This window comes from Myotis daubentonii, chromosome 3, assembly GCF_963259705.1.
Source record: "Myotis daubentonii chromosome 3, mMyoDau2.1, whole genome shotgun sequence".
NCBI classification, from domain to species: Eukaryota; Metazoa; Chordata; class Mammalia; order Chiroptera; family Vespertilionidae; genus Myotis; species Myotis daubentonii.
This window is the reverse complement of record NC_081842.1, coordinates 7,343,094-7,367,670: the sequence shown is the minus strand read 5'-3', so window position 1 is coordinate 7,367,670 and position 24,577 is coordinate 7,343,094. Positions and strand designations below refer to the sequence as shown.

General features: G+C 56.9%; 1 protein-coding gene across 2 annotated transcripts in view; it reads right to left on the bottom strand.

Moving 5' to 3' along the window:
• Positions 1 to 17,759: 17,759 nt before the first annotated feature.
• The window catches only part of SLC37A1 (solute carrier family 37 member 1), a 42,843-nt gene continuing 36,025 nt past the window's right edge, over positions 17,760 to 24,577 (bottom strand). For both annotated transcript variants that reach the window (XM_059686535.1, XM_059686536.1), the window contains 3 exons: positions 20,748 to 20,845; positions 19,148 to 19,212; positions 17,760 to 18,647 (listed from right to left, as the gene is read on the bottom strand). In XM_059686535.1, the coding sequence (XP_059542518.1) occupies positions 18,632 to 18,647; positions 19,148 to 19,212; positions 20,748 to 20,845 (179 nt within the window). In that variant the 3' untranslated portion in view covers positions 17,760 to 18,631. The remainder of the gene's footprint in view (positions 18,648 to 19,147; positions 19,213 to 20,747; positions 20,846 to 24,577) is intronic.

Genomic DNA, 24,577 nt, shown 5'->3' with positions numbered 1-24,577 from the left:
TAGCCGCCCACAGCCTGCCCTACCCGTGACTTCCCTCCTCTCCTTCCTGGCCTCTTCTCTGCTTTCTAACATATGAATAGGCTGGAACCGCTGTGGGAGCGCCTGCGGTTGGCTTTCTGTGTAACAAGCACTAAATCGCTGTTGCCATGGCAGTTGTAATTTTTTCCCTCTGGGAGTGTAGGTTTAAGAATTGCTGAAGAGGCCCCTTTAGAGCAAGTTGAACATTCTACACAGAATTTCCGCTCCCACATCAGGGCAGGCAGGCAGCGGTTTCTCCCCGAGACAACTCCACGTAATGGCATCCAGATGTGGGGAGGGGGTGTGGGGCCAGCTTCGGCCTCTAATGAGAGTCACCCGGGGCACAGTGCGACCTTCCAGGAATGGAGCCGGTCCTGCTGACCACCAGCCAGCGCGGGGGCTGGGTTTCCCGTGTGTGTGCACGGAACTGTCTCTTTGCAAAGGCGGTCTCCCTGGTGACCAGCCATCCACATTTAGGCGACATTAGTGCTCCGTCACCGTGGTTTATGGGTTGTCATTGCTGCTGTTTAAACATAAATTTGCTGCTGCTTCTTCAATGGCAGGAGGAGGTCTAAGTCTGCCAGCGGAACTCTGCATCGTCATCAAGCGGGCGTCAGCCACATAATTAGTGAGGTGAAAAGACGAGGGTGTCTAGCCACTGTGTATAGGAAAGTTTGCTGCTTCAGAAAGAAATGAGCTTTGCATCTATGAGGTGCCCAATACAATTTTTTTTGACGATGCAAGACACGGTTCCCCAAATTTCTTTTCTTCCTAAAATGGGACGAGCTAACATCATGTACCTCCATTTTATACCCCAGTGACAGAATGTCAGCTCAAAGGTAAGGACGGGCAACGCTTTGACTCGGAACTAAAAAGTCCAGGGTGGGTCTGGCATTAGAGGCAAATAGATCCAAGGTCTTGGTCTGTCTGTCTGTCTGTCTGTCTCCCCTTCCTCCAATGGGCTTTCCCCATGTGGCCAGTGTCCTGCCTGGCGGGCTGCCCAGAACTCATAGCCCAGCAGCCCTGCAACCCAAGGAGAAAGAGAGCAACTTCCTGGGAACGTGGTGGGAAAGGCTGTGGAGAGAACCCCCAGAGGCCAGACTGGGCTCAGCATGCGTCACCTCAGCAGAGACTGTGGTGGTCCGACGACGATGCCTGGTCACATCCTGAGCAATGCTATTCGTGAGTCACAAGCTTAATATGCTCATTGTAATTTTTAAAATAAGGATTTTATTTTAGAACAGTGTTATAAGTTTGCAGAAAAATTGCAAAGATAGGATACAGAGTTCTCATGTACCTAACACGTGTTTCTCCTGTCATTACTATCTTACCTTAGTGCGATACACTTGCCACAATGAACGAACCCACGCTGACACATGGTTCTTAACCGAAGTCCATAGTTTATTCACTGTTATTCGTTTCCGCTAACGTCCTCTTCCTGTCCCAGGGTCCCATCCAGAAACCAGTCATGTCTCCTCTGGGCTGTGACAGTTCTCAGATTTTCCTGTTGTTTTTTTTTTAAAATATATATTTTTTTTATTGATTTCAGAGAGGATAGGTGAGGAGAGAGGGATAGAAACATCACTGATGAGAGAGAATCATAGATCAGCTGCCCCCTGCACATCCCCTACTGGGGACCGAGCCCACAACCTGGGATAGAACTGTGACTTACTGGTTCATAGGTCGACGCTCAATCACTGAAGAACACTGGCCAAGCAGATTTTCCTGTTATTTTTATTTTTTATGCTCTTGATGACCTTGACAGGTTTGAGGAGTGCAGGTCAGCTATTTTGCAGGCTGCCCCTCAATCAGAATTTGTCTGATGTTTTTCTCATGATTCGATGGGGTGTGGGTTTGGGGCGGGAAGATGGCACAGGTGGAGTGCCATTGTTATTACATCATATCCAGGTGCTGCCATCAACATGACCTATCGCTGTTGATGTTGACCTTGGCCACCTGGCAGAGGTCATGGCTGTCAGTCTCTCCACTGCAAAGTTCCTCTTTCCCCCTTTCACACTGTCCTCTCTGGGAGAAGACTCCTCGCACAGCCCACACCTAAAGAGTGAGGGGGTATGCTCACCCCTGGAGGACAGAGACTCTGCACACATGCTGAATTCTTTTTCCTGGGAAATTGGTCTCTTCTTCCCTATGGGTTTATTTATTCAACCATTTATTTATATCGACATGGACTCAGGGATATTTATTTTACTCTTGGGCTATCATCCAATACTATTTATTTTGTGGCTCAAATTGTCCCAGCTTTGGCCATTGGGAGCTCTTTGGGTTGGCTCCTGGACTTTCCACCACGTGCTTTCCTTTTCTTCTCTCTCTCTCTCGCTCTCTCTCTCACTCTCTCTCTCTCTTTTAGCACTTCCTCACTTCTGGCACTGCAAGATGTTCTAAGCTCATCTTACACATTTCCTGCCCCTGTCCCAGAATCAGCCGTTTCTCCGGGAGCCTTGGGTCCTTACACAGGAGAATGCGATTAGAAGCCACCATCTGGCACCAGGTGTACTCATTGACCCTGGGTGTCGTTGCTTCTAGACCCTCTCAGCTGACAGCGTAAGAAAATATATGTGTGCCTACTGACCTGTGTACATGCAGGTTAAACATTTCCACATGTAACCTCTGTATCCATGTTAATCCATGTGATCCTATTGGCATCTCCAGCTCTCATCCATGATCACACGGGTCATTCCAGCCCCTCCTCTTGCGTACGTTACCTCTGAGAGAGCCGGCTCCCACCCTCCGCCGCCCCTTACTTAACTGTCCAATGCTGTCCGTGTGGACTGCCACCTGGAGAGCAGGCCGGGGCGGTGGGCCTTCGGGGCCTGGCCAGCCGGATGCAGAGGTGAGGAAGACCCTGTGGTTCCAGCTGGCAGTCTGGCTGCGTAACCAGGACACTGTGTGGGCTGCCCTGCCTCCAGCTCCGGGACGGCGGCTGCAGAACAGCGTCGGCTGGAGTGTGAGGCCCAGCAGTGCTTGAAGAGTTAGCCTCCTGCTGTGGAATTCACAGACAATTGAGCTGCTTCCCTGCAGAATGTCCGATAAGGGGCCAGCGTCAGCGTGGGCAGAGCGCGGGGCTGCAGAAAGACAGAGAGGAGATGTTTTCAGGAGCCCTTCGTGTGTGGGAGGCGAGGAGCGTGCACAGCTGGCGGAGCATCAAAGGCTGCGAGAGGATAAACACAGGCACTGGGAGGGGACCTATGGGCCCAGCCAGAGGAGCTGAAGCCAGGGAGGCTGTAGAGGGAGCAGACTGACGGCAGAAGTTCATTGGAACTGAGCAGTGAGCCTCTCGATAGGGCCCAAGGTTGAAATGGCGACTTCAAAGCAGGACAGGTAGCCCTTCATCCAAACTGGCCTCCCTTTGAGAAGTCCCCGCCTGAGCCAGGTCCCAGGCAGCTGGGGCAGAAACCCCGACGGGAGGGAGTGACGGCTTTATGAAAGGATCTGCCTTGGGGTCTGCTCCTGTATCAGCACCCCCTCCCCCCAGGACGGCCCTGAAGCCTTTCCTGACCCTTGCTCTCCCTGGATGGCTGGGCATGTGGGTTTGGGGCTGGCCACCTGCTGCTGTGGTTGCCCGGCTGCGAGCTGCAGCTGTGCCAGGAGTCCCACTGTCTGTGCCTGCGGGGTCAGGGAGCCGGCCCGAGTCTTTCGCTCAGAAGTAGCCCAACACTAACCGCCGGGAAGTGTGGGAAGTTCCCGTGCAACCTGACCCTGGGTTTTTGCCGATACGCGGGCTGTCAATTGTAGATTGCCGAGAGAGGGACGAAGACAACGCCCGCTGTGTCCCCTGCACCTCTCCGCAGGCAGCTGGCGTAGCCTCATGTCACCCGTTCCTTTCCCTGTTAGGAGTTGTCGCTTCTTATTGGAGTTTGCAAGTGAGATCACAGTGCTCTGCAGGTGGTAGTTCTGGGAGGAGGTGTGGGCCCTCAGCGGCCGCCTTCCTCATGTGTGCACATGCGTGTGTGCAGGTGAGTGTGTGTGCGCGCGCGCACACGTGCACGTGCATGTATGCGTGTGTGTGCATGTGCAGGGGTGCATGTGTTCGTTTGTGGGTGCATGTGTGCACGCTGTCAAATCCTACTCACGAGCCCAATTAGCACCAATGGGAACTCTACGAATCCCTCCTGTGCTGCACGTTGGTTAATCTCATCCCACCTACAAAACACACGCAGCCTCTGGGGCCTGCTCCGTGAATTCTCATCATGGCGGCTTACGAAAACACAGCCCTTCTCTATGTGGGAAACACTCCTTTTCATCATTTGCAACCCAGACTAATTCTTTTAAGAGATGCTGTTACCAGGCACATGGGTTTGATGTAATTATGTGCACGGCAAAAATAATAACCCGCCTCCCACTAATGCCATTACAGGTCCCGTGTGACAGGTGGGGCTTGCAACTGGCCTTCCACTCGTCTCCAGCTTAAAGAGGAGGAGAAAGTGCTGTGCGAAATGGCATCGAACTGGGAAAGGCGGACCTGTTTGGAAAACGGTGCGAGGCTTCTTCAGAAATGCTCCGTAGCTGAGGGTGTGTCTGTAGGGTGTTATTAATATGTACGCGATAGCACATTGTTATGGTATTAATATTACAGGAAAGAAAACAGCCATTTGCTTCAGCGAGAGAGCCAGCCAGGTTGGGGGTTTATCGCTCTGGAATAAATATCCGGTTATCTGACTGCATGTAAACCTACCCAGTGACTGATTTGATGATCTGCAGACGGAACTTTAATGAGTCACTGTTACCTCTATTTCACTGCCTCTCAGAGGAAGGAAAAAGCCGCCTCTAAGCAAACAAAATGAAAACCAGAGAATGTGCTGCAGAGTTCTCTATGGGCTAGTCTTTGCTTTAATTGTGGGCCAAACAAGCAAAACTGCTGCAACCAACGAGGGCTTCCCAGCTCGCCTGCCTGTGCCTGTGGTGGGGGTGGGAATGCTGACCCTGCACCGGGCCAGTGAGCAAACTACTGTGCCTCGGTGAGGAGACAGGCCAGGGCGACCCTATGGGAGGCAGCGCTTTCTCGGCCCATGACATTATCTCAGTGTCCCTGTGTGTGTTTCTACACGAACCTCCAAAAAAGGAGCCAAGGGTGGCAGCGGGGGCTGGGCGAGAAGGGGCAGTGAGCCTCTCGCTGACCCACGAGAAGGTGGGAGAAGACGGTTGGGCCCCTCGCATTTTGGAATGTGCTCATGTCAGTTTACAAATGTGTCCACACGCCCGCATGGCGGCCAGAGCGAGACAGGCCTGCCTCCCGTACTGACGCTGCCGCTCGAGCAGCCCCCTGGCGGGGCTCGGGCTCAGGTGCAGTCTTGGCAATGGGCATCAATGGCCTCCACTTCCCAGGGGCCTGTGACGATTCACCAAGATGAGCTGGCACCCGCCCCTCCGGCCAGCACGCTGTGTGGGCACAGCCTGTGTGGGTCTGCACAGCAGGCCGGGAGGTGGTACTGGGGAAGGTGCATGTAGGTGGCGTCCTGCAGTGCCCACCTGTGACCCAGGAGCTTCGTGGAGGAAGTTAGGGGACTTCCCCTCTAGGTGGCCCCTAAACTGTAGGTGAAGCTCTAACGGTGAAGAGAAGGGGGTCAGGGAGTCAGCGTCCTGCAGGGCACGTGTCAGAGGCGTCAGACCCGGGGCCGATGTGAAGGGTCAGGTCGGCCAGCATGCAGGATTGTCAGCGGACAGCAGTTTGTGAGTCCAAAGAGGGGCAGGAGGAAACAGGAGCTGGTCTTTGGGAGAAAGATTTGCTTCAGGATCCAGGGGCCACATCCATTCTCCTCCTTGGAGGGTAAGCGTTGCGCAGGGAAGGAGAATGGGAAGGGAGGTGTGGGCGACCTGGGAAATGGAATCTGCGGTGACGCCAGGGAGGTCTGTGCTGGGGACCCTGTCAATAGACCACGTGGCTCAGCTCTCTTCTCTCTCTGGGTCAGCCTGTGACCAGTTACGAATATCATTGACTGAAAAAAAGGGAGAGAAAACGGCAAACAAATGATGAGCGGCCGGGAGGAGCCCTTGCCCAGGACAGGAAGGAGCACTGTAGTCATGCTGGGAGCACCCACCTCATTCCAGATGGAAAACGTTGTCCAGCTCAGCACCAGCGGTCCCAGGGGCTCCCCCCCACGCCAAGGCCCGCGTCTGTGCCTGGAGGCCTCGGCCAGCAGGGACGCGGTTTCCTTGCTTTGTATACACGGGCCGCTCTGTGTCTTTTCTTACTGTAGAATCGGGGTGACCAGGGATTTGTAGGGTCTCTGGGTGGGGCTCCCCTGACCCAGGGGCCGTGGAGGGTTCCCCGTGGCCACACTGTGGGTCCGGCTCTGTGGGAGGTGGTTTCAGGGTCATTGTCTTTCAGGGAGTGAGAATATCATGAGGCACCATGTGACTTGGTTAATGTTATGTGAGTACGGGGTCTGTTTTATACAAAGTTTTACCTTATAAATTGGCAAGTATGGAAAACAGTCATGTTACTGTATTGTTTTGGAAAAAGCAATTCCGGCTTCTCATGTGATATAAGCTAAGTTATTCCAGGAGTTTCAGAAGAGGCCAGGATTTTAATTCAAGCACAGGCGTTTGGAGGCATTGCTTCAGACCTGGCGTAAGCTGAGTCCGGGAGAACACCACGCTCCCTTCTTATGCAGAGCAGGCGTCTCCATCTAAGAATGCGGTGCCTGGGCCCCCTAGACCAAAGGACTCGGCTCTCTGAGGGTGGGCCTGGGAACCTGTGTGTCCAACAGAGCCCCCCAGCCCAGGTGGGCGCTGAGAGCCATGGCAGAGAGCCTCTCCGTTGCTGCACAGCCGGAAGCCCCAAGCTTTGTGGCAGGGGCTGGGCCAGGGCAGGGGCAGGGCGGGCATTGCTGGTGAGGGGTGGGGCCCCCTGATACGTGGCTCCCAGCCTCCGTTGCGAGGCTCAGGGGGAAACCCGCATTTCGCGAGGCTCAGGGGGAAACCCGCATTCCCTCGGCCCCTCGGTCAGGACGCTGACGGCCTCGTGAAGGGATGGTGGTTGCCGTACAGGGAGGTTAAAAGTTGACGAGCACTAACCGGCCGGTGCCATCCTGACTGGCCTCCCAAAGGAGACACGCTCTCATTAGTGCCTTTCAACACGAGTCACCGCCCAGCTGCCCCGACATTCGTCTGCGCTACCCGCATGCATTCAGGGGAGTGGTGACTGACAGCTTGTCCCAGAATGGAAATGCAGACGACAGGAGCGCCATCAAAATAGAACAGGCCGGGTTTTTAAGACCTCACAGTTGGAGGCACAGCTTGTGCTGGAAATGAAGTCGAGGTGGCCTTGAATCGGAGTGCTCTGAGCTGCAAAAACATGACTCAGCAGGACCGAGGGAGAGGCTTGCCGCCCCTGAACGTCTCTCTGTGGGATCCCCCACTCTGATCGTGGACTTTAAACTCCCCCAGGACTGTGTCTTACTCATCTCAGCAATTTCCATAGCACCCAGCCTGATGTCAGACACATAATAGGAATCATTTTCTTTTTTAAGGAACGGATCCATACAGTCAGCAGCATCTGGGCGGTGGAAGATGGAACTGCCTCCCGTTGGCCTCGTGGAAGATGGCATTCCTCGGAACGGGTGCTCCTACCAATCCCTGAGATTATTTCTGCCCATTTTCTGCTGCCGGAGCCAGGGCCTTGTAATCCTTGGAAGTAGGGAGGCCCATGGACTGTTCATTCATGACACGGGACAGAAAGACGCTGGAAGGAGAAACGCTGAATTTACCTGCGGGCACAGCCGGGCCCTGCAGCGCCGTGTTCAGGCAGGCTTTGAGTCCACACTTGTCGTCTCAAGGTGACAGTTATTAGGGTGAACCCTGGCCTTCCCATCGTCGCCCTCAGGTGCCTTTGGACAAAGAGGAGGCTTCCGAGAGCATCTGCTTTGAATGAGTCACACTCATGTCGGGCACTGGCACCGCGGGCACCTCCTGTGGCAGCGGGGCACGTCTCCGTGCTGCTCCTGCGGGAACAATAGCCCGTGCGGCCGGCTTGTGGCGGGGACAAGGCAAGGTCAGCCCTCGGAGCTCAGGAGCAGACTTTCCTGGGCAGAAGCCTGCGGGAGCAACGGGCCCATGCGAGCTGTTTGCTTGTGGACACTCGGAGTCCCCCAGGAGGTCCTGTCTGGGTGTGAGGCCCTGCCATTTGGAAGACAAGCACTGAAAATCACTTAAAATGTTTGTTTTGCTGGATGCACTTGACCAGATGTGACCTGAGCAGAGGGAGGGCTGAGCGTGGTGGACACTTGCTCCCTGTGACAGATCTCACTGCGGCCCCCGGAGACGCTAGGAATGGGCTGGCACCGGGGAAACCCACTTGAATTCGCCCCTTCAGTCTTCTAGCCTCCGCTGTATAAGTTCTTCGAGAGGTAATGTCTTGTGGAAAATGCCAGGTCACACGCTGAGAGGGGAGCCTTGCGGGTCGAACGGGCGGTGGTTTGTGTGTGGCCAGCAGGTCCCCACACGGTCCGTTTCTCCCCCTCTCAACAGACCATGGCGGTTTCCCTCTTCCCGATGAGAAAAACAATCAATTGCAAGAAGGCGCCTCCGTGACAGAAAGCTCTTTAATAAACTCACGGAGAGTGGAAGACATTGACCGCGCCTTGTGGTTGGGCCGCAGCCTAGAAATGCAGATGGAGCTGAGCGCCTCAGCGGTCACAGGACTGTTTGTGGCCGGGAGGACGTGGAGTCTCCCGGGACCGGCCAGGTGATCCAGTCCTGGGTACCCGCTTGCATTCTGGTTCTGAAACCACAGGAACCAACACCCACTCAGCAGCCAATATGCCCCGAACTGAGGAGAAGGTGGAGAGCAGACTCAGCGGGGGGCAGGCACCAGCTGGGAACAGTCAGGGGGTCCCGGGGAGGGTCGGTGACAGCGCTGCGGCCTCGGACACTCGCCATCACGGCACGGCCACCTCGGGACACGCCGTCCTCCACGGCAGCGCCCGACCGCCGATGGTCCTCATCATTACATCACCCCTGCAATCACCTGGGAGAGCCACGAGCCTGCACCCACTTCCAGGGAGCTGCTCAGACTGGTCCTTCTGGGTGCCTGTCCCTCATCAGGGGGACACGCGAGGGCTGGTAGCCCTGGGCTGTCCAGCGGTGACCATGCAAGGCCCCTGGCTTCCGTGAGCCTCGTTTCTTCCCCTGTGAGACGGGGAAGCCACACCGACCTGCGGGTGGGGGGGCCAAGCTGGGCTCACAGTGAAAGCCGACCCCGCTCTAGAGCCCTCACGATCCTCTGCAGCTACTACAAACCCAGAAGCCTCTCTGCTCCCCAGAAAAACTGCCGGCACCAGAGCCGTCCGCGGGAGGAAGGCGTGGGCGACCGGCGCCTGCCGGGAACGCAAACGGGACTCTGCTGTTTTTCAACTGATAATAAAAAGAGAAACAGAGAAGTAGCCTGTGAGTGCATCTGATTCATCCACGGCAAAAGATTTAAACTCCACGACGCCAGGGAACCTCAGCCTCACAGACGCCCGTGGTATAAACACTCATAAATACAAGCAGTCCCGACGCCCAGGGCAGCCCTGTCCTTGCCTGTCCCCGGCTCCCCTGTCATTGGCCACTCCTCACACAACACTGACACCATCCACCCCGGAGGCGATGGAAAGCTGTCCAGACGCTGATCCTGAGAGGTTCCCGGGAGGCGGGGTGGGAGGGAGAAGGAGCAGGAGAAGCAGGACCGCAGGAAGGGAACCGAGTCAGGCCTAGTGACCGCTCAGTCCCCTGTCGTCTCACCGACCCTCCGCGGGCTGTCTCCCCGCTGTGACCCTGCTGCGAGGTGGCGTCACCTGTTAGGACAGGTGCCTCTGTAGAAACCAGTCGGGGGATGAATGCCTTCATCACCGTGGCTGCCCCTCCCTCATCTCGGAGCCGAGAGGATCAGACCGAGGGCTTGAGATTTTGTTGTCACAGAGAATGGTGAGGTGGATGGGGGCATGGAGCATTTTGGGGCGGGGGGACAGGCTGGCTGGGACTCTCCCATGGGTCCTGGGTCCCCAGGAAGGCACAGGGCGCCTGGAGGCCGGTGCTCAGAGCACAGAGAGGCGGGCGAGTGCCAGAGGCAGAGGGGCCTCCTCACGACTGGTAAGGAGGGAGGCGCGGCACGGCTCTTCCTCCCGTCTGCACCCCTATTCCATGACCCAGAAGTCAGGCCTCCGCCTGGCCACGGCAGGGCTCTGAGGGCTGGCCTGTCCTCGGTGGGAGCACAGACTCTGGACAAATCACTCACAAATGAACTTGGGATGCAATTTATGTCCGTCTGTAGTCAAGCTTCAGAACTTTCTAGAAAGTTTGGCTGAGATCTGCCCCCCGGCCCTGTCACAGGACAATGCTGTGACCAGAGGCTTAGAAAACCTCGACCCTGCACTTCCCCCGGGAGCGACAGGTGCGCTGTGCTGTCAGTGTGCACGCGGCCTTTACAGGACACGCTGCTGCAGAGGACGAGGGCTGCCCGCCTTTCTGAAAGTCTGAGCGTCTGGGCCAGGCCATCCTCTGAGCAACGCTGGCGGCTGCGGCTGCAGGTGCAGGAGGGAGGGGCCAGGCCCTTGGGCTCGGCCTGGACGCTGGCAGGGCCCCCTGACGGATGCGCTGGGTGCCGCTCCGGGCCGCCTGCGCGCTCCTTGGTATCACTTGCTGCTGGTGTGGGAGGAGCAGGCTCCCTTCTCCCCCTCAGGTCCTGTCTGTTCACAGACCCTGTCACTGTTTGCTGAGTTCATATTTTCCTATAATATCTTCCCAGCAACCAACACACACTCCCACAATCTGGCTCCCAACCACTTCCCCTAGAGCTGCGATTTGCTGAGCAGTAAGATGTGCCCCCAGGGAGTCAATGAGTGGCCACAGCCTGCCCAGAGCGACCCCTTTCCTGCCTCAGTCACAGCTTCCTCACTGCCCTCCCGCCAGCCTTCTGTCGTGAAGGTCACAGGTGGGGACCGTCGGCGGTCGTCGGAGACTGTCAGGGGCTGCGCTTCGCACCTGAGCAGGACGCACGCAGCAGCCAGCGCCTCAGACCTCACCGGGCACCCTCAGAGGGAGGTCACGCTCGGGCAATGAAACGTTCCAGCCCAGAAGGGGCACACGTCACCCCCGCAGTACGTTGGCCGGACAAGGCAGGGGCTGGCAGTGCCATCACCGCGTGTGCTTAGAAGGGGCGCGAGTTGGAAATATTTGGCAGCAAGAAGCTAATGAGACCCCCAGAGGACCACAGACACCACGGACTTCTGGGGACTCAAGGGAACGGATGCGCTGTAAGCCCGTTGGGCAGCAGGGCCGGGGACCAGCCCTGCGGGGGGCTGGCCAAGTGGCCAGGAGAGAGGACACTTGCTCTGTGGCCCATCGCCTGCTCGGTCCGTGCTGGCTGCACACAGGACGGGGCAGGAGGCAGCAAACCCTGGCGCGCACCTGTCTGTTCACCGGAAAGCGCCAGTGTTCCCTCCGCCACCTTCCAGGGTCTAATCCAGGGGCAGGTCCTGGATTTGTGTTCCGGCTTCACTAGGGAGAAGGGCTCAGTGTTCACTGCTCCCCAGCCCACATGGCAGCCTCGGAGGAGAGCCGGGTCTGTCCTGGGAGCGTCGGGAACGTCATCTGTCACCGAACGGAAGGCCTCCCCTCCCCGCTGAGTCACTGGCATTTGGGTGGCTTTCTTGCATTCCATAGGATTTGGAGGCATCGATTTATCATTTCCCCTACTTGGTATTCCAGCGACATCCATTTCTCACTCCATCCTGCATTTCTATAAATAAAGTTACTGGTAACTTGAGCTTCTTACTCATTTCCCTTCCCTTTCCACACCAGCGGGCGGGATTGATAAGTCCTGTGCTGAGGAGGTGAGCGAGGGACCAGCGCTCAGGCTCGCCCTTGTCGCTCTGCCCGCTCTTCTGTCTCCGTCTGCGTGGCACAGGTGTGAGCGCCGGCCCAGGTGTGAGCGCCAGCCCAGGTGTGAGCACCGGCCCAGGTGTGAGCGCCGGCCCAGGTGTGAGCACCGGCCCAGGTGGGGCTCGCTCCTCGTGCTCACGGGTTAGGTCACCAGGCAGGGCCCTGGGGGTGGCGGGGGGACGGCTGTGTGGAGTCGCCCGACCTCTCAGGGCTTCGATGACTTTGTCTGGACGTGGCAAACGGTGTCTGACCCTGGTTCCCACAGAACCAGAGGCCGAGCAAGAAAGGTCTGGCTCAGGCAGTGACGTTGTTTGGTTTGCAATGACAGGATTCTAGAATTTTCTTAAAAACGCACAACCTTTTAAGGGGAACGTGAGAATAGAATGGGGGCAGGTCAAGATGACACAGTGAAGGCGCGGTGTTGCTCGCTGGTGAGTCTGGGTGACGGGCACCAGGAACGTAATCTATTTTCTTGTCTATTTTTGTGACGCACGAGAATTCCCATAAGAAGTGTTTTAAAAAAAACCCACGTAAAACAGAACCACAGGGAAGCCTGGCTTGCTGTGCCTTCTCGGGTCAGAGTGGCTGAGCCTGGGCTCCCAGCCTGGTTGGGGAAGGACAGACGGACGGTGAGCTGCAGACACAGGCGGATGCTGACCCTGGCTCAGCCACAAAGGGCGAGGGGCTTGAGTGCGGTAAGCTCCCCGGCCTCAGTTCCTTCATCTTATTTATTTATTTATTTATTGTTAAAAGGGGGGGGGGGGGGCGAGGCTTCTGGAGAAGCGTGGGGAGGAGGGGTGGTGTCGGTGTGGGAGGCTCCCCTGCGCTGGAACTTGACGTCTGTCGGGCGTCCTCCCTTTGTGCTGGGCAGTCCCGTCCCCGCACCTGTGCCCACCCTCCTCCCCTCTGCCTGCAGGCCCACCTGGCCCGCTGGCGCTGGCGGTCTGAAGCAAAGCGCCTGCCCTTTGGTTCTCGCACCCATTAAATGCGCCCCGAGACGCAATCAGACCCTCCCACACCCAGACCTGCGGGGAGCGCTGGGGATCTGCTGGGCTCTTCCCTGCAGGGGACGCTGCCCTGGGTGCTGTCTTCTCAGGGCCCATCTGTGAGTCAGCTCTCAGGGGCCCCCTTGTGGCAGCGAAGGAATCAGGTTATGTTAGAACAAAAGGAAGAGATAAAAAGCGGGCCTCAGCCTTTCAGACCCCAGGCAGGAGCAGCGCGCAGGCCCTGAGAAATCGCCTGTCCTCGGTCTGTGCCCCTCCCCACCACCTCTTCTGTCCGTGGCAGAGGCCATGATACGGCCCCTGCCTGGACCCCGCAGCACCACTGGCACGCACCCCGGCTCTGCAGCGATGGCCGGGGTCATGGAGCCAGGATGGCCTCCGGTTTGGGGCATCGTGAGGGGCCCTGCACAAATGCCACCTCCCGGGCACCTGGGGCGGAGGTCAGCTGGGCTCGGCACGGTTAGCAGGACGGGGCGAAAAGCACAGGCCAGCGGCGACGCCCCTGGTTTCCACGTTGCCTCTCTGTCTGGCCTCAGCTTCCTCAGCTGTCAAGCAGCCTCTGATGTCACCATCAGCCCTGAAACTGACTGTCTGACCAAAATGGAACCTGGGACTCTGCCACCCAGACTGGCTTTCCTTCTGGCCCTTCCCTTCTGACTCTTCACATTGTCTCCTGGTCGGCGATTCCCCAACGTCACCTTCCCTGCGCCCCACTCAGTGCCACTGTCACACTCCCTGTCACGGCCGGTATTGGCACCACCTCCAGGGCCTCTGCTCTGCCCACCGCCTGTGTCGGCCAGCACTGCCCTCCCCCGGGCCCCCATCCCCAAGCCCACTTCACCCGCCCGCATCTACCTCTGCACACCCAGGACCTGGCCTGCTCTCCTGGCCTCACCCCTCCCCTGCCCCTCGCCCGTCCTCCCCCCTCGGCCCTGCTTGTCTGGAAAAATCCTGTTAAGACCTCTGGGTCTGCAAGGACTTCCCCTGCGTGGTTTGCTCCACGGTTCACTGAATTTCCTGCTCAGCTGTCCTGTCCTCAGAGACAGCCGTCAGGTATAAAATGTCATCTCCCCCTTCCTGACCCGGGCCCTGGTTTAATTTCTTCCTAGACCTTGCCCCCTGAAATGGCCTGCTCACTTGTTTGCTTGTTGTGGTCTGGGGCCAAGGGGCCAAAGCTATAAAGAGGACAGCTCGGAAGGGAGCCCCGGAGGCCGGCAGGCACGTGGTCGCCGCTCACTCACCGTGTTAAATGAAACGCACTAAGGTCAGAGTCATGTTTGCTTCTCAGAGCAGGGAGGGCCCGGGGGCCTGTTCTGGGCCGGGTAGTCGTCCCTCCCTGGCCCTGGATACGGTCGCACGCTGTGCGTTTACAGCTACTGCACACAGCGGCTGCTGGGGGCTCCCAGGCCGGGGCCTGGGTCTCCGTGATGGGATGCTGACACTCAGTCTCGGGGTCCCACATGCTTAGGGAGTCAATGCTGTAGTCCTTGCCCGTGGACACCCAGGAAGCGAGCCGCCTGCTTCTCGGGTGTCCACCAAAGCACCCCGGTTTCCTGGTGCAGACCCAGCCCCTGCGTGGGCCTCTCTCACACCTACTTCAAGGCAGGAAGAATTACCTGCGTGTCTCAGGCCATCAGCTTAGTTTGACTCAAGGGAGCAAGCGCACCAGAAGGTGTGAGCCTCAGGTGACGATGACACCAAGCGACCGGTGTAGGATAACAAAGGCTGACGGCCCTCCCTGTGGAAGGCCTGGGAGGAGGAGCTCATAGTGCATTTGTTCTCTAAAGGGCAGAACATTCTGGAACACACTGGAAAAGGAAGCCCACGGGGCAGCTGTTACCCTAACTGGCTGCGTCACATGGAGGGGCCCCCCAGGGAGGGAGGCCAGGTGAGCCCGCCCCTCCACCCTGGCTCTGTCTCTGGGGGCTGCCAGGACCGGCCCGGCTCTAATCTGGCCCGCGGCTCCCACTGTAAGTCTGTGCCAGCGTCATGGGCACATGACCAGTGCAGTCACACGGGACCCTGTGCTCAGAGGGCCCCGTGCTTGGGGCTGAATGCTCTGCAGTCGCCGGTTGAAATTCTGAATAATGTCATCCCTGCCTTTGTGTTTGTCAGTGAAGCTGGTGGGACAGCGAAGGGGGTGCCGGGGACCGGAGCCGAGGCCCCGCTTCTGTGACCCCTCCTCCTACCGCCTCCTACAGCAGAAGACAGGAAAGCATTTTGTATTTCAGAACCCTGAACAGCACCTCTTCCTGCTTTTGAACGAGGGGCTCCTGTTTGCATCTTGCACAGGATCCCAGGTTGGAGAAGCGGAGGCCTGAGGCTCAGCCAGCCTGCGGCTCAGCCCAGGCCCCTTGGGGACAGTCCCCACAACACACCGTGGGCAATTCACAGCAGCCCCTGCATGCCCGCGTCAGCCTCCGCCTGCTCTTCCTGCAGCACCCCCCAGCCACACGGCCACGCGGCCACACGGCTCCCTCTGGGCCGGTCCTCCAAGTGTGGTCCCCGGCCAGGCCAGTCCTGCGCTGCTCCAGCTCCCGGTCAGATACGGAGACCGAGCGAGCGTTCACCGGCTTCTGCCCTGACTTGGCCGAGTGGTTTTATGCCGATAGAATCTGACAATAAGCCATTAGGACTTGTGTTTCTTTCCAGTTATTTTTTCTAGTAATTTTGTTTCCTTGGATTTTGCAGCTGCGATTGCTGGGGTGGTCCTGGTGTTTGACTTTGAGGGGCTTGTTTGTGCGGCTTCTTCGCTTTGTGACTGTGGTCCCACCCTGGTTCGGTCACAGCCCCTTCACCAGCCTGCATCTCAGTCATCCTGGCACTTTGTGCGGATCGGATCGGAATGGGGAAATCTCGGGCGCATACACATTCAGGAGAGGCAGTGCCGTTTCCATATGAATGCAAGCGGCTGCGCCCCAGGGCTCTGCAGACGAGGCACCTCAGCTGCTGCTCTGGGTCAGGCAAAGTGCAGTGTGTGTTGTGTTTTATTTTAAATTTTGTTTTATTGCTTAAGGTATTACAAAGAGTATTACATATGTCTCCTTTTTCCCCCCCTTGACCTTCCCCCGGCCTCCCCCACCCCCCAGTGTCTTGTGTCCATTGGTTATGCTTATATGCATGCATACAAATCCTTCGGTTGAGCTCTTAAACCACCCCTCCCACCCCAACCCTCCCCGCTGTAGTTTGACAGTCTGTTCGATACTGCTCTGCCTCTGTATCTATTTTTGTTCATCGGTTTATAATGGTCTTTATTATCCATAAATGAGTGAGATCATGTGGTGTTTTTCTTTCACTGACTGGCTTATTTCACTTAGCATAATGCTCTCCAGTTCCATCCATGCTGATGCAAATGGTAAGAATTCCTTCTTTTTTACAGCAGCATAGCATTCCATTGTGTAGATGTACCACAGTTTTCTAATCCATTCATCTACTGATGGGCACTTAGGCTGTTTCCAGATCTTCGCTATGGTGAATTGTGCTGCTATGAACATAGGGATGCATATATCCTTTCTGATTGGTGTTTCTGGTTTCTTGGATATATTCCTAGTAGTGGGATCAATGGGTCAAACGGGAGTTCCATTTTTAACTTTTTGAGGAAACTCCATACTGTCTTCCATAGTGGCTGCACCAGTCTGCATTCCCACCAGCAGTGCACGAGTGTTCCTTTTTCTCCGCATCCTCTCCAGCACTTGTCGTGCATTGATTATTCACAGTGCATTTTTATATTCAAATCATACACCTTCTCCCTAAAAGTCGTGATGAAATCTTCCGTCATGGATGGAGAATGTGTTTCTCCTGACTTGCTTTAACACTTGGCTGTGGGTCCTCATTTTCAAAAAGGGTAGGCTCTCCATTTCTAAAGGCCTCCCTTCCTCCGTGGCTGTGGAAGACCGTCCTCAATACCTGTCCCTGAGCTGGGAGGCCAACCGCTGCCTCAGCCGCCTGTCACTCCACTCCAGATGGTGCTGTTCTTGGGAAGGTGCAAACAGGAAGTGGGTCCACTTAACACCTGACCTCGGCCTTTGATGAGGTCAGAGAGACTCGGAAAGAATTCTCTGTGCATTACTGAGTGGCCCTTTGTTTATTCAATTTAATTCAAAAGTGAGCATGGAGGACAGAGGTAGTGAGCAGGGGGCTGCAGCCACAGGGGCACAGACCAGCGTGGCCACCTTGGTCCCTGTGGGCAGGGCCGGAGGGGCAGCTGAAAGCCAGGGACAGGGACCCAGGAAAAGGAAGCTGCTGGAGGTGAAGGACAAACACAGGATGGAAGAGAGAAAGAGACCTGTGCGCCGAGTGAACGGTGTGTGAAGCTGTGTATAACCCACTTGGTGTTTGTGGAACTTTTTAGTTGGAGGAAACCCGTTAAACGCATCAGTAACTTCTGTTATGGAAAAGCTAGCCGGCCTGTGAGGACAGGGCCACTCAGAAGACCTTCATCAGGCCTGGCCCTTCTCTGACCCTTGTGGGAATGACGATAGTGACTTTGACCTTGGTGGTGACCCTGACCTGCTCCGAGCACCGCCCTTCACGCTGTGAAGGGGCAGCTGGGAGTGCAATACACGCATCCTCCTGAGGGAAATGTGCGTCACGCAGACTTGGAGATGCCTGTGTAGGAAGGTCTGAAAGCCTGCACTCCCGTGTGCGACTTCAAGGGCAGCCTGCTCCTCCCCTGTGTGACATTTCACAGTCAAGGACAAATCTTGGCATATGCCTTCAATTGCATGGCTTACAAAACATCCTGTATTTGAAGGAAGCTCGGCCTGCTCCCCAGCAGGGTGGCCCTTCTCTGCTGGAACAGAAAACCAGGAACACGCAGTTCTATTGGGAAGTGAGCAGGAACAATCACCATTCTGATTGAGTTTTTAAAAAAAACATTTTATTTCAAAGGGTAGATAAGGGTTTTGCTAGGCAACAACCAAGAGAACAGTGGCCACGGAACAATCAGCCTGTCTTAATAAATAACAAATGCCTGTGAGCCAGGCTCCACAGCACAGCGCACACTCTAAATAAATAAAGCGCCGTCCCAGGTGTCGGCCTGTGGGGAGCGAACACACTCTGCACTGGGACCAGCCACTGCCAGTGCCTCCCCCCTCAGCCCTCAGGCCCCTGCCCCGTCTTCCCGGACCCACAGGGGCCCAGCAGTGTCAGGGCCCAGAGCTGGGATGACGGGAATCCCGGGGGCCCTGGGGCTGGCATTCCTGGTGCCCCCGGGGCCCCGCAGGCGTGGATGCTTCCTCGCTGCTCGTCTCACAGTGGCTGTCAGGTGGGCACAGAGAGGAAGTGCCGGCAGTCCTGCTCCGTGGGTCTGACTCAGTTGCGAGGCTCCGTCACTGGGAAGGGGCTGTTTGCTGGCTGCCTCCTCCCTTGTGCTGCCGGAGCCGACTGTCTTCCACGAGTGTCCTTGGAGTTCCCGCCCTCGGGCACTCACCCCGTTCGAGCATTCTACGCCGAAATACCTGAGAGACAGGGCACCTGAGTGTCCCGCAGCCCGTGCCAGGTGCCCCCGGGCTCCACCCTGGCCACGGCACCTCCTCACTGCGGTCCCCAAGCGCCAGGCCCGTCGGAAACAGCGCCGGGAGCTCTCGAGGTGGCCTTTGTGTCTTTTCCAGGTGCATGTGCAAAAGGCAGGAGTAAGTCATTCTTTTCAACACAGGATCCTTTATTTGAACTTTTCCTTGAAAGACAGTTTGTGGACGGGCCTGGCGTCCCTCTGCAGGACGGAGTGGTCAGTGTTCCTTAAACCTGAAAGGAAAGGGTGAAATAGCAGCTGGTCACACAGACATGGGATGGGGTCGGAGGACAGATGCCCCTGGCCCTGCACAAGCCCCTCGGAGGGAGTGCCAGCTTCCCTCCCCTCTGCGGGGGGAGGGGGGGAGGGAGGGGGTTCCTGCCCAGCCCTGCCCCACCCCACAGCCTTGGGGACCAAGGGGAGAGCGGAGACAGGAAGGGGGCAGGGGCCGGCTGAGCTCTGGCTGCCACCTGAGAACAAGAGCCCAGCCCCCTGAGAACAAAGGAGGCCGTCTCCCGTCTTTCACTCAGATCTTGAGGGGAGGTGACCAGGATCGATCCACACCAGCCATTTATGGGCAAAGGAAAAGGGGAGCTAGTGAGATGTGGGATGAAGGGAAGCGGGGAGTTGTCTTTCTTCTGTGAGAGCTGCCAGGTGTGGGCGGCAGATAAGCCACAGTGACGTGTGAAGCAGCAGCGCTGTAATCACAGGGAGGAGGGCCGGGGGGACTTACGGAACTTGATCCCCCGTCGCTGACCCCGGGCAGCTCAGCTCCTTGTGTATGAGGCGGATCAGGAACTGCACCCAAACAAAGACAAGACCACGTCACTGCCACGGAGACCCCGGGAGCCGAGACCCCGAGTGCTGCGCTGCCCCCACTGGAGCCGGTCTTCTTCCCAGCCCATGCCAGCGTCTGCCCCGGACACTTCTTCAGGACGTAAAGGCCTCCAGGCCTGCGCACAGGCAGCGGAAGCCCCAGCCACGGCTGCTGCTTACGAATCCCCGTGGAGGACGCGCTGCTGGCAATGAGGCTGCGGGAGAGGCTTCCGCCAGAGGGACTCCAGGTGCAAGTCATGTTTAAAATGAAGTGAGCCCAGTCATAAATGTCCCAGTGGGAAGAGACAGAAAGACAAGGTGACCCACAACCACGTGACACAGGGGGACTGGAGAGCCGCGCAGGGGGCTCAGAGCCAGGCGAGCCTTCGGCATGAGCTCTGGCGGCTGAGGCGGTCGTCCTGGGCACAGCCTGGCCCGGTGGGACTTGGCGCTCGCTGCCCGCCCCGCAGCCCCCAGGCGCTGCTGATGCTGCCGGGTAAACCGAGGACAGCCCGGCCTTCGCCTTGGCGAGCTCTTCGCCTTCATGATCTTTCTCATGCCGAGAGGGCTCAGGACCAGCTCCCAAGTCCAGCCTGAATTTAACTGGCTTTCCTTGTGTGTCTCCAGTCTTCCCCCAAGTATGATGCCAGCCCCAGAAGAGCTTGCGGCCCGGTGGGCAGTGCCCTGGGGCTCTGAACGGGTCCCTGTGGGCTGTCTGGTTCTGGGACGTGTGCCAGTGGGAGAAGGCAGCGGGAGCGGGGGGGAGGGTTTGGAGGGACAGCGTGAAACCCACGCAGCCACACAGGACCCAGGACCGAGCCTCAGCCAGAACCTCAGCCAGAACCCCGAGGGAGGAACGTTCGTCTCCTTGGAGGCTTCAGGTTCAAGTGGGAGCTTAGAAGTCCCTGGAATGTACAGACTAGAGAGAGAGAAGGGGCATTTTTCTGACATCAATTCTACCAAGTTCCAAGGTGAGAAGTGTGGGCAGGAAGCAGCCTGTGATTATAACAAGCGGGTCACTGAGAGGAAGGGAAACAGGAAACTGTTAGTGTCGGACAAGCCCTCAATAGTGGCGACAATTCTGAAGGACAGAGCTCAACCTCAGAAACATGAGGAGAGTTCCGGCCTGTGCGCACCCCTCCCAGCAGGGAGGCCCCGCCAGCCTGGCTGTTGCATGCACCGCAGAGGGGTGGCTGGTGGATGTGAGAGCCCGGCCGGCCGTCTGACCACACGCCGTGGGCAGTCCCCCTGGCCTGCAGGTGACCGGGCCGGGAGCCCCAGGGGCCTGCACTTTGCCTCTCTGCATGGGCCTGCAGCACCTGTAGCACCAACAGCAGACGGGCCACTTCTGCTGCTGCCCTTTGTTTAAACCAGGGAGAGGAAGGGTCTCGGGCAGCGACATTTAGAGAAGTGAGGACACGCCCCAGGCCCAGCGTCCCTGAGAGCTGCCGGAGCCTCGGGGAAGGTGTCACACGGAGACTCACGAAAGGCTGCTTGACAAGGAGCCACAGACTTACCAGTAAGGCACAGGCATCTGCAAACATCAGCATGTAGAACACGTTGTTCCACCCCGACGGGGAGATGAGCCCGGCCAGCAGAGGCCCCAGGGCCGCTCCTGAAATGAGGCAAGTGGGCACGTTCTGCGTGAGGATGGTCTGGGGCGGGACTGTCTGCAGTACCAGAGCGGGGCTCAGACCCTCACTGATAACTAAGCAAAAGCATGAAAACAGCAGCATCGCTGCCTCACCTGTCAGAGTGGTGAGGGGTGAGAAGCTGAATTATATTCAGTCCTGCCCAGGGCACGATTGGCACAACCTTTTTCTAGACGCAAATCTAAAATAAGTATTGTCATTAAAATGTTCTTTTGATCCAATAATCCTATCAAAACATTTCATAATAAAGAAATCTGAGTCTAATGCTATAAAAATATCATTTGGAGAAATGTAAGGTGCGTAGATACTAAGACAGTATCAATGCTAGTTTCCTGATTCTGATCATTGTTCTGAGGTCACGTCAGGGAGTTCCTTGTTTCGGGGAATACATACTGACTACACACTTGCTGGTGAAGGGGCAGCATGAATGCAGTTTACTCTTAAGAGGTTCAGAAAAAATATGCTTATGTATCCATAAGTGTACATGTGTGTGGATAAGGGTGTGTTATAAGTGTGTGGGGTGAGAGAATGGGGGAGATGATAAGGCAAACATTGTGTGAATTCTTTGTACTTGTCTGCAACTTTTCTTAGGTCTAAAATTATGACCACAATTTTTTAAAAAATTATAAAAACAAAAGAAAACAAATATTCCTCAAGATGCACAAAGACCCCTGTGCAAGAATGTCTGCGGGTGGGTTTGGCCATTATTCTCCTGCAGGGGACGGAATAACTGTGAGACGTGTGTGGATGGCGAACTGTCTGATGGGGGAGAGGCATGAACTCTGAGGTTTGGTCTCAGAGATGGAGGTCCCCCCACTTTACTCCTTTACGTACTGATACTCCCGCAAGTGCTTGTGAAGGGCACTTACTACTTTTGTAACCTGAGATGTGACTGTGGTTTTCTTTGTCTCAGAAGAACTTCCAGGTAAAAGCGTAGGTTGTTCTCTAACCTCCCAAACACCACAAAATGAACCACAATTGAATTTAAAACTCATAAACCCACGAAGAGAAGGGAGGTGAGAGGGCGTCGGTCCTTGGAGGGTGGGTTTTAAAGGACATGACAGCTGACTTGGCAGGTGCTACTTCCATGTTCTAGAGCAGTGGTTCTCAGCCTTCCTAATGCCGCGACCCTTTAATACAGTTCCTCATGTTGTGGTGACCCCAATTTCATTGTTACAAATTGAACATAATTAAAGCATAGTGATTCATCACAAAAACAATATGTCATTATATATGTGTTTTCCGATGGTCTTAGGTGACCCCTGTGAAAGGGTCGTTTGACCCCCCATAAGGGTCGCGACCCACAGGTTGAGAACCGCTGTTCTAGAGGAAGCCGCCAGGGAACCCTGCTCAGGGCCAGGCCCAAACAGGCCCAGGAGGCAAGGGCGGGGCGGGCGGGCGGGTGGAGCAGAGGGTGGGAGGGGGTGGCGGGGGAGGAAAGGGGAGTTGCCTGTGGTCTTGTCTACAGCGCTGTTCCCTATGTCCCTCCACCCCCCATCCCAGGTTTCTCCTCCACAACATCAATACTCCAGTGAACACCCCCCTCCCCCAACACCCCCACTCCTGCAGGCGAGCACAGCTTAACCTTTGGAGAATCTGCACCAGAGGCTCTGGGCTCCGGGACACCAAGGCCAGTGTAGGGCACGGATGAGTCAGCAGCCAAGCACAGGGGAATGCAGGGGGGCGGGGCGGGGGGGCACCATCCTCACCAAGCCGCCCCCTGCCCTCCCGCACACAGCAGAATGCTGGTAGCCAATGCCCCCTCCTCCCCCTGGGCACTGGGGACATCTCCTCCGGATTCCAGGCGGACCCAGGACCCTGAGCACCAGCAGCGACACGCCTCCCCTGCAGCAGGGTTTCGAACAGGTGCTCAGCGGCTCGTCCTGGAGGAGGAGCATGAAGGGCCGGGCCAGGATCGCCGGTACCTGAGGAACCTCAGCGAAAGCAAATAAGCAGGAAAGGCCGCGACTGGGGAGAAGAAAACTCCAGGAGTGTAATCCCCTCAGAGCTAACGGGCAACTACGCTGAACCATCCGAAACTTCCACTTCTGGGTCTGAAAACCGGGTCGGTGTCGGCGATTTCACATGACTCGCTCTAACAGCAGCCAGGAGATAAGAGGAGGCCGCACGGAAGGGCAGGCGAACCTAACGAATGTTAACACTATGCGAGCCAGAGGGAAAGGTCACTAGAGGTCAGACTGTCAAGACGCCTCCGAGAAAGAAGAAAAACACGGTACAGGTGGGAAGGAAAGAAAGGAAGAAAAGGAAATGGAAGATCAATCCAGAAAGTTCAACATCTGCAGAATAAGTTTTTCAGAAAAACCCCCACAGAAAATAGCAGAAAAAAATGTAACAAAAACAAACAGAGCCCCCTGTGCCAGCGATGAGGGCCCCCGGTGCCCAGGGCACAGCGGGCGAAGAGAGGCCTCAGAGATACAGATGTGAGCCCACGGGGAAACCACGGCCAGACACGAAGGCCGGGGCGAAGCGCCACCGTGGACTCCTCCGTGGGACACGGGACGCTTCCGCCTCAAACTCCGTGTCGACAAACTCCACGTGACGGCAGAACTCAGACACCGTGGCCTTGGTGGCGGGCATTTCCCCTTGAGCCTTTCTCTGCTTCTGCCACATTGGGCAGCACTTCCAGAGAGAAATAATGAGGGAGACACCGCGGTGGACAAGCGTGTGCCTTTTCCATGGCGACCGCACCCTCGGGGCGGTGCACTGGAGCGGCAGAGCCTGGAGGTCCGGGTCCCTGCCAGGCCTGTGCATGTGGGCTGCGGTCAGTGGAGGGGTCACACGTGGTTCGGGTGCCCTCTTTCGTCCTCCGTGAGGTTGAGGGGTTCCGAGCTGCGCTTGGGTTTCTCCCACACAGCTCAGCGCGGCCCCTTTACAGACGCAGCGGCTCCCTCTGAGGCAGGTACCTCTGCTTCCCTCTTGTTTTGAGAACATCAAGAAAGATGTGTTTTTCTCCTCATTCATTCTTCCCTCTTTTTGAGCCCCATCCTTGCTTTCTGGCAGCAACCAGTGCTGCCAGCAGCTCTGATGGCCTCTAACAGCGGCTCACAGTGGGACAGGAGGCGGAGCGCAGGCTGCACAGTCCCGTCCACCATAGCCCGGCTTCCCATGAGCGTGACTCCCAGCTGTGGAAGTTTCTCGTGGGCCACGTGAGCCGGCAGAGCGGGCCTGCTCCACGTGGGGAGTCTAGCTGCCCGCAGACACCAGGGGGCAGAGCACCCACCTCCCTTTCCTGGACATGTCTGTAGGCCCAAGAGATGCCCCAAAGGGGATGGTCTCACTTTAAAACAAACATCAGAGAGGTGGGCACTAGCCTCATCCAGCAAATGAAGGCACCAACGATGAGGACAAACACGGGGCTGCTATGACCCTGGGGAGCACAGAAGCTTGAGCCCGAACTCCTAGACAACGGGCGGCCAAGGGCCCACACAGGTGGCTCCGGGGCCTCCGCAGGGAGCGGTCACAGTGCACATGAAAGCTCCAGAAGGGCAAGGACACGGCCTGCTGCTGCCAGCCTTCGGACTGGCTGGTAAGAACAGGCTGGTGGTTTCCGGTGACCACCTGCCCCTCTCTGAGGATGAGTTTTGTACCTGACCACCTTCTGTCCTTCAGAACATGCTACTGAACGATCTCCCAGAACCTCAGCAAGGCTGCTCACACTGGAATCCGGCTTTGGG